The sequence below is a fragment of the Microchirus variegatus genome, assembly GCF_963457635.1.
Source record: "Microchirus variegatus genome assembly, chromosome: 5".
In the NCBI taxonomy this organism is placed as follows: domain Eukaryota; kingdom Metazoa; phylum Chordata; class Actinopteri; order Pleuronectiformes; family Soleidae; genus Microchirus; species Microchirus variegatus.
In genome coordinates this window covers 14508438-14517575 of record NC_139806.1, presented here as the reverse complement: position 1 = coordinate 14517575, position 9138 = coordinate 14508438, and the positions used below count along the sequence as shown (strand labels likewise).

The following is a 9138-nucleotide window of genomic DNA, read 5'->3' as shown; positions in this document are numbered from 1 at the left end:
CGTTCACGCTGCCACAAATAAAAGTTTCTGTTTTAAGCTCAAACATTCTGTGTATCTATTTGTAATGAAAAATATAATCTTGTCAAAGTACAGAATGCAAACCAAAGCCTGTGACCTCTGTGACCTCAGTCAAGTGTGGCCAGAACTTCGATAATCATGGTGACGTGAACAACACAAGCATTTGTTTTGCCTGTTATTTGACAGCCTTGTTGTCTATATTATGTTGTTTAGTTTTATTTGGCCAAAAGTGTTTCATTATCACTGTTCTCTTTTGTCATGGAATAGTGTGTGATGAACGATAAATGTGTATTTGTGAGTGAGCGAGGTGGAGTTTTTAGTGAATGGGTAATAAATCTGTGTGAAACAAACGAGAGTTAAACACTAACAATGGAAATGTAGTCACAATTTTTAATGTATTGTACACGGATTCCTTTGATTGCCATCAACAGAAGGTGAAGGTTTATATATAGAAATAAGTTTTATCTCCACATCACAGTTGAGTCATACACTTACAGGTGACACAGCACAAGATAAAAAACCAAGAGTTATCTCTTGGAAAAAGCTGTCAGACAAGCGCCCAAGGATACTGCATCATTCACTCTCCACACTGGTCAGTTCATCATCTGAGGTACAGCCGGCAGCAGACAGTTTGTGTTTAGTATGACATCTTGTGGTACAAATAAGCACTTCAGCACAAAAAGAAAAAAATATATACCTTCTGTGTTTTATGGTTTCAAACAGTTCAAATAAACAAGTAAGAAATAAATTCTAAATAATAATGAGTCATCATTGTCAGTAATTATATATCTCTGTCTATGTTTTTGTTGGGAGATCTCAGTCATGATCTATAACTACTCAGAAAGTCTGGATATATAGGTTGAAATAATTTAAACTGAAACAAAAACCAACAATGAAAACAAAATATTTCCCATAGATTAATGGATAATGTTCAATAAAATAAAATGTGATGGTTGTTTTTTGTTTGTTTGTCCTAAACATAAGTAATGTAACTATTTTTTTTTAAATTAACTTTGTAAGATATACTTAAGCAACGTGTCTAATAACATTACCTTTAGTCTTACTGTAATCATTACTCACTGGGCGGGGTATGGTGAGGGAAAAATGTGGACATTTGCAGCAGTCAGCAACAGGAGGAAAAGGTGAAATCGTTCTGTGGAAGATGATGGGAAATGTAGTTGTCTGACGACCACTACTTCATAACATATACATGATTAATGTCAGATAATATGTCTTCGAAAACGTTGTTCGTGACTTGAATTGTCAACTGGTAAAATAGAGAAAACACCAAAGAGCCCAAGTGCTGTTCAAATTATTAGCGAATAAACTAAACTGAGCGGCATTAAAATAACCCGACTTCAAGGCCCAGAATTCTTTGAGAGCCGCAGGTGACTTCTGGGAGTTGTAGTCCATAACTCACAGTAGTTTCCGTGTATTGACCCAACGTTTCGGTGGAATCTATTCTGCAAAGACAAACACATGTGAGATTATTGATCAGGTAATGCCAACAGCTGCCGCCTATTGACCCACATGATTACATTGACAGCTCGATTTAATTTCTAATGTCCAGTTCTCTTCGTATTTTCCGCCAGTGTTGTTTTAGCCCAAAAAAAATTGCGCTTACATGGCGATGCATTTCCTTTTGTTCAGCTAGCGTATGTCTAGAAATGCAGAAACCAAACCAAAACGTTGAGAATGCTGCTCGATTGTGTTTCTACAGTACCTGGAGTGAACCACTGACATAAGCTACTGTAATGACTCTTTCCTATATTTGACACGGTGTAGTTAAACGTTTCTGGCGATGGTCTGCTCGGTGTTTGCGTGGTTAGCTCAGAAGAAGTTAGATTATTTACTCGCCATACAGTTAGCTGTGTAAATATAAGACCTGTACACGGTCTCTCTGTTAGCATTGAGCTGCGTTAGCTAGCATTAGCATCGGCTTGTCGCAGTTTCGTTGTTTACATCCGGTTCTGCGAGGTTAATCAATAGAGCTTCGGACAGCAGGACTTCTGCCTGACAAAAGACGACCTCGTGTACATTATAATGCTAATGATATGTATTTTTTCTGTAATGAATGACTGTTGTCAGCGTGTGGAGAAGGAGAACGTCAGTCGGCCTTGTCACATTCACTGACTGACTGTATTTTGTCTCGCAGGGATTGTGTGGATTTATGGAAACATGTCAAAGAAACGGGGCAGGTAGGTTCAAACTAAACTCTTTTGTATGTTTAATAAACAACAGTGTGTATGTATTGTGCACACAGGCAGTGGCACACCAGGAAATACTCCCATTTACACTGTAAACAAATACCATCTTATGTTGATATTAAATCCCCCTGTATTTCCTGTGTTGTTCTTCATTTCAGTTCCAGACTAGTTGATAATAGAATCTGACATCGGGTAGATAAGAGGTGTTTTTTTGCAAAGGTCTGGAACATCATAATTATTTGAGATGCCCTTGAACCAATCTTGTCATTCTTCCCTGACCTGTGGCATCAACACTCGGAGAACTGTTGCTAGCTGTAATTTCCCACCCCTCCAGACCATTTTCAGTCAACCTCCAGTATTCTTGGTTCTGAGTGGAGCAGTGGAGTTTTCAAATTCTCAAACCAGCCCATCTGGTCCACCAATAACCCTGCCACAGTCTCAAACTTTCTTTCTTATTCCGATGCTCGTGTTGAACTCATGTCTTCATCATATCTACATCAATGTTATCAATTTGAAATGTTGGGATTTTTCATTAGTTTTAGTTTTTATTTAGTTTTGAGAACACACAATTCAGTTTCAGTTGATTTAATTTTAGGTTTCTTTAATTTGTTACGTAACTATAGTAACCTTGTTCGACATGCCTAAATGCATTGAGTTGCCATGTGATTTAATCTCTCAAGACAAATGTTGATTCCAGGTCTGAACAGAGGAGGAGAGAAAAGACAGTGAAAAATGCTATTATATTATGGGCTTGCATCATTCTGTGAAATGTTTTTTCACTGTCAGATATTCATTTTTGTTTGTTACAGGTGAAATACCAGCTCATTTCATATCTTAAAATTCCAATATTATTTTTATTCAATACCTCAAACATACTACAAAAAATGCATCATGCTTGATCAATAGCTAGATTTATAGCTAGATCTGTAACTAATGTGTTGTTTTTCTTCCATGTTCACAGGAAGCGCAGCAGTGGAGAGCTCAGTGAGAGTTCGGCATCGACCCTGAGCCCAGACCCTGACAACCTGCTAGGCCGCAGAATCCAGCACACCTGGAGGGAGAAGGGTAACGTGACCAAGTGGAAAGGCACCGTTCTAGAGCGCCTAAGTGTGAACAGCTCCCTCTACATGGTCAAATATGATGGCTTTGACTGCGTCTATGGCATTGAGCTGTTCAAAGACAACCGGGTGTCCAACCTGCAGGTGTTGGCAGAGAAAGTTGGTGAGTCTGACGCATATTTTGGCATTGATAGTGGTGATGTGCTTTTTAACTCTTTTGGTAGCATCTTTGGTCATACTAAGTCTTGCACACAGAACATCTGAAATGAAACAATACTAAAGCTCCATTTCCACCAAGCGGTAAAAGCATGGTTCAGTTCAGTATGTCACGCTATTATATCCGTTTCCATTGTCGCACGCTCTCCTCATGATAAGCAGCCACGTGCCAAGAAGAAAATACCACGGAAAAGCTGGTTGTCTCTCATTGTTGCTCTTTGTTTACTGTGGCACTCTTTTCTTCTTTGTGGAATTTATTGGCGAGTTATGTTGTGTTGTCTGGTGTGATGTCACGCTGTTAAGGTAGGTGATGCAACTGCATAAATAGTTACATCATTTACATATCTGGCCCACACACCCTGCAGCAGAGACACCAGTCAGATTAGGATGTACTCTTCCAAACTGCCCCCTGGTGAGCTGAACTGCACTGTACCGCTTGGTGGGAAACGCTTAGCTGGATTTTTAGAATTTGAGTTGGTGTTTTTCTTCACAGCTCTAGTGATGTGACTATTACTGGCTGTTTGGGTTACCCTAGACACGGCTGTTTTTGCCGACTCATGTATGAAATATTAGATTATTATACGGGGTGTCGGCGGGGTCATAAAAAGTATTAAAAGTTGGTGAATCAATTTTGGGGGAATTAAAGCCCTTAAAGTATTAAAAAGTCTTAATTGCGATTTCGTGAGGTATTACATTTTGTCCATAGAGTTTGACTGCAAAAAGTGTGCATGAATGTATTTCCTCCCCGCGTGCTCGTCCTGCAAGATCAGCTTGGGGCCACACACGAGCACGTGACGTCACGCATCTTGCGACAGCGAATGCACTCCTCCTGGTGCAAAATAATATCCGAAATTGCCCGGAATTGTACTCTATAGATTTAATTGCAAACTAAAACTGTTTGTAAAATAAGATAAATATGTGTTGCTGATTACAGCTTGAAGTGGCGATAAGGTCTTAAAAATATTTTGAGTAGGTCTTGAAAAAGTCTTAAAATGCTACTGAATTTAACTTTCTGCATATACCCTGTTATATAACCACGTTTCTGCCTCAAATAATAAAACTGAACTTCTGAGGAATTGATTAATTACAAACAATGGCAGAACAGAAAATCACATGGAAAGGCTTATCATCAACATTGATTGTGTGAACACTTGAGCCCAGTTATTGGTGGACATTGAGAAACCGGAATACTTAAATTTGTACATATTTTAATGTTAATTTTATAATCATATTAATGAGTCCGTTTAATTTGGGGTATCTACTTTTCTTAATTTAAGTGCCTTGTTCTTTCTTTAGTGAATAATAAGATCAAGGTGCCTCCTGGGGCAGAGGAGCTCGTGGGCCGAGCTGTTGAGCATCTGTTCGAGAAGGAAGATGGTGAGAAGAATGAGTGGCGAGGAATGGTTCTGTCCAAAGCCCCCATCATGACCCACTGGTATTACATCACCTATGAGAAAGACCCGGTGCTGTACATGTACCAGCTGTGGGACGACTACAAGGATGGAGATCTACGCGTCCTCCCGGAGTCAGGTACAGTGACGAGATTTCACATTTTCGCATTTTCCATGCGAAAAAAAAAAAATAAACCAGGCAAATTTTTCAGATTCTCGTGGAAATGTGGGAGGAGGTGAAATGATTTACATAGTCGTGGTACACTCTCCGCCTTTTTCCCCTGAACATTTTGTGCACAGTTGCGTCTTGAGTTGTTTTGATGACGGTACTATCTAGGAGTAGCTGGAGGAGTCGAGGTCAAGCACATGAATGGACTGAGCTGGGTCTGTTTGGTCAGAGTTCATGTTCAAGCTGCAGATAATTGAATTCTTAACCTTGAGGTTTTTTCTTTTGGGAAATGTTTAAACTCTGCTAGAGAAGGAAACCACCCCTTCCACTCACCATATTTATCACTGTCTGCCAACTTACCTGCCTTTGTGTTTTTCCATTTGTCACCCAGAGAACAAACACCTGCTGCCAGCAGACAGGAAGCCTGGTGAGGAGCCAGAAAGCCTTGTGGGTAAACAGGTGGAGTATGTCACAGATAACGGGGTGAAGAGGACGGGGTTGGTCATCTACCAGGTTCCAGCGAAGCCCACGGTATATTACATCAAATATGATGATGACGTTCACATCCATGTCTACGATCTTGTGAAGACCACCTAGAATGGACTACCTGGTTTCATTTTCAGCGGAGGGCTCTTTTTTTCTCAACCAGTCGTTACCGGTCAAAGTGTTAGTTTCAGATCTCTTGCAGTGGGAGGAAATGTGCCGAAGATCAAAAGCCCAGTTTATTTTTTAAAATTAGTTTTATTTTTGTCTTTTGACACTTCCTTCATTCTTACTCGACACAACGTTTTGGTCTGTGATTCTCACTTTTAATTTGACCCTAATACATGACTAATAGGTCCTTTTCGGTGTAAATAAGGCTGGTCTGAGACAGTTGTATAGCCCAACGGATGACATGGAGCGAGACGTTCGATTTGGTTAATTAACACTTGTATAGAGCAAATTTAAAACTCCAAATTCATACTTTTTGTAATCAACACAGCATACTAAAGAAACACAGCTTTCTTACCTGTACCTCTGTGTTTTACTCCTATTTCATTTCACTTTTATATGCCTGTGCTATTTATTTCATTCGGAATTTCTGGCTGTACGACTGGTCTGGTGTGCTTCGTGTGTGTCACTGAGTGGGCCTCAGTCTGCTGAATGTAGAAGTAATAGACATTTGACCAGTGTGCTCATTTTACCAGTTTTTTAGAACCACCAGTTCAGCTGACGTCTACAGGCACCGGTGAGACTTTCCCAATATTTCACACGACATCATAAAACACAGATTTTAAATTATCATGCATCATATTTCTTTTCTGGTTTTTAAATGATAATTATATATATACATATATATATGTACGTATATATATAATACCAGTGTTGATGTCATGTTGTTTCTGTGGTATTTGTGCTACACTATGTTTATGTTGTTCAAATTGGCCACTAACATGGTTTCGTAGTTTGGACTGAAAGTCTTTTATGATTTGCCAAAAATGAAAAATGTGATATGATATATCAAGGCCTCAAAATATTGTCCCTTGTGACCCATATCATGTTTTGTTCTGTAAATATTATCTTGAAACATTTTTATGAACATAAAACAAAGCTGCTTGAAAGGGATTTTTCTCTTGTGGTGATTTGTTTTAGTTTGTGTTGCTGTCGGCGCTGTGGTGGTAAGAAGATCAATACGTTAATCTCATCACTCAGACACATTTTAAATATAAGCATCATGACCAGGGGCAACTCCCTGTACCCTGTTAATATGAAGCATCATTGAAATTATTAAGTGATGGGTCCAGTGAGAAGAAACATGTTTTTTATTATTATTCCTCAGTTAGTGACACGGTGCATGTTTCAGCCCGAGTAGGCTTTTTGTGGTGATTTATAATCAAGTATTCTGTTGATTATTGATTAATTAGTCGTTGGGGTAACACTTTATAGTAAGTACACACTATTAGCATTAGTTGAACATTAATAAATATTGAATTCATCATTTATAACTCATTAGTATGTAGTTTATAAACACAGTTATACATGTTTTCCTCATCCCATCAGCTGAGGAACAGTGTCCAAATAGCTGCTGTACTCAAGCAGCCAATCAGCATCCACCTCCAACAAAGACCGGTTTGATCGACTCATAAGCGACTGCTTTCTCACCTCTCTGTGTGTGTCCAGCAGTCGCTCAGTACATGCCAACACTTCAGTACATGAGGAAAACCTTTATAACTGTGTTTATAAACTACATACTAATGAGTATTTATGGGGTATAAATGATGAATTCAACATTTATTCATGCTTAACTAATGCTAATAGTGTACTTATTATAAAGTGTTACCGTTGTGGGTACCATAAAATGTCAGGAAACGTGTTTGTATGTCTGTAAACATGCTTCAGATTAAATGATGTTGTTGTTATATGGAGCAAATGAAACAATAATCCATCAATTTTTCTACCGCTTTATCCTCCACTTGGGGGGATAAAGCGGCCCTATGTCTCAGCTGACATAGGGCGAGGTACACCCTGGACATATAGACAGACAAACAACCATTCACTCTCACAAGCACACTGAGAGTCAATTCAGAGTGTCCAATTCACCTAATCCACATATTGCTTTTTTTTGGACTGAGGGAGGAAACCAGAGAACACCCACATCTAAATCTTAATACATTTTTTATTGATTAACTGAAGGTCTTACGTTTTTATTATCATGTCCCCTCTTCTTTCTTCCCCTCAGCTTTAAGAGTACACTGAATACCGTAGTTATTATAGTGCACATGCGTCAAACTCAAGGCCCGGGGGCCAGGTGTGGCCCACCATGTCATTTTATGTGGCCCACGAGTGATTAATTGGTCTTAAAAATATGTGTTGAAATAGGTCTATGCTGCTTTAAGGCGTGCGTTAAGTATAAACTACATTTCCCGCCACTAGATCGCAGTGTATCATTGTATATGCATCGTGCGACGAGTGACATTGAGATTGAGACCGTGATCGCAGCAGAATGTGTTCACAAAAGCCACAACCAAAAAACGATGTGGCAGTGAAAGGTAGCTTTATTGTGGCTGAAGAAATCACCTGTGCTTTAAAGTCTTTTTCTGAGGGTGCGTTTATGAAGCAGTGCATGCTGAAGGTGTGTGAGCAGGTCTGCCCCGACCAGATACAGACTCTTAAAACTGTTAGATTGTCAAGAAATACCTATCGCAGACCGGGTTACATCTATAATGCATCCTATTTGTAACTTGAATAAGTAATAAATACAGAAAGTTATTTAGCAATGTGTCTTCCACATCCTTTTTAACAGGAGAAATTGAAATTGCATAGATGCTGCTTTCAGCCTCCCACATTTTTTCCACAATTCCATGCAATGAATAATTACTTCAGAACGTTGGTGTGTGGCTTATGTCAAGAGCACAGAACACAGGAGACCATGCAGCTCAGGTGTTAGTCTGTAAAAACACGTCTGATTACTGAGAGACATCGCAATCGATGAATGTGAAACACACGTCCAGCCTCGTTGCAAGAGGTGAGCAGAACGTCACCTGTCAGGTTTCAACATGTCATGCCGCTCAAACTTAACGCCTGTAAAACAAGTCTCTTGTCTCAGATGAAAGGAGCCTGCCTGTGTTATGAGAAGAGATGTTTTTTTGTTTTATTTTCTAATCTGGTTTTAATGTTTGGTTTGATCAGATCAGGTTCTCACCTGGATTTGATATTGAATCCTCGAACTTGAGATGTAAAAGCTGTTTTAAGAGGAACCAAACAGCAACCAAACATCAATAGAAATATGGCTCTATCAACTGTGAAGCTGTTGTGCAAAATATTCAAGCACATACATAATAAAAAGTAGCTGTCATGAATGTAAACCTCTCCGTTTAGAAACAGCTACGACTGATGGGCAGGTATTTCATTAAATCCTCTACCCAGATGATGGCTGTTGTTAAATTCATTCTGACTCGACTAACACAAATGTATCGACAGTCATGTCCACCAGTGAAATCCACAAATGTGGACCTCATGGTGGTGCTAGAGGAGAAGTCAGGGACCATTAGGATTGTCACAAACAGCACTCCAACATAAAGTTGTTGACTTCTTTGAGT

General features: G+C 39.3%; 1 protein-coding gene across 1 annotated transcript; it reads left to right on the top strand.

The window, feature by feature from the left end:
* Positions 1–1433: 1433 nt before the first annotated feature.
* On the top strand, positions 1434–6656 carry LOC310927538 (spindlin-Z-like). Its single transcript, XM_083889848.1, has 5 exons — positions 1434–1516; positions 2174–2216; positions 3187–3446; positions 4796–5029; positions 5451–6656. Exons 2-5 carry the CDS (start codon positions 2197–2199, stop codon positions 5654–5656), a joined length of 720 nt encoding a protein of 239 aa, XP_083745974.1. The 5' UTR covers positions 1434–1516; positions 2174–2196; the 3' UTR covers positions 5657–6656.
* The last annotated feature ends 2482 nt before the right edge of the window (positions 6657–9138 follow it).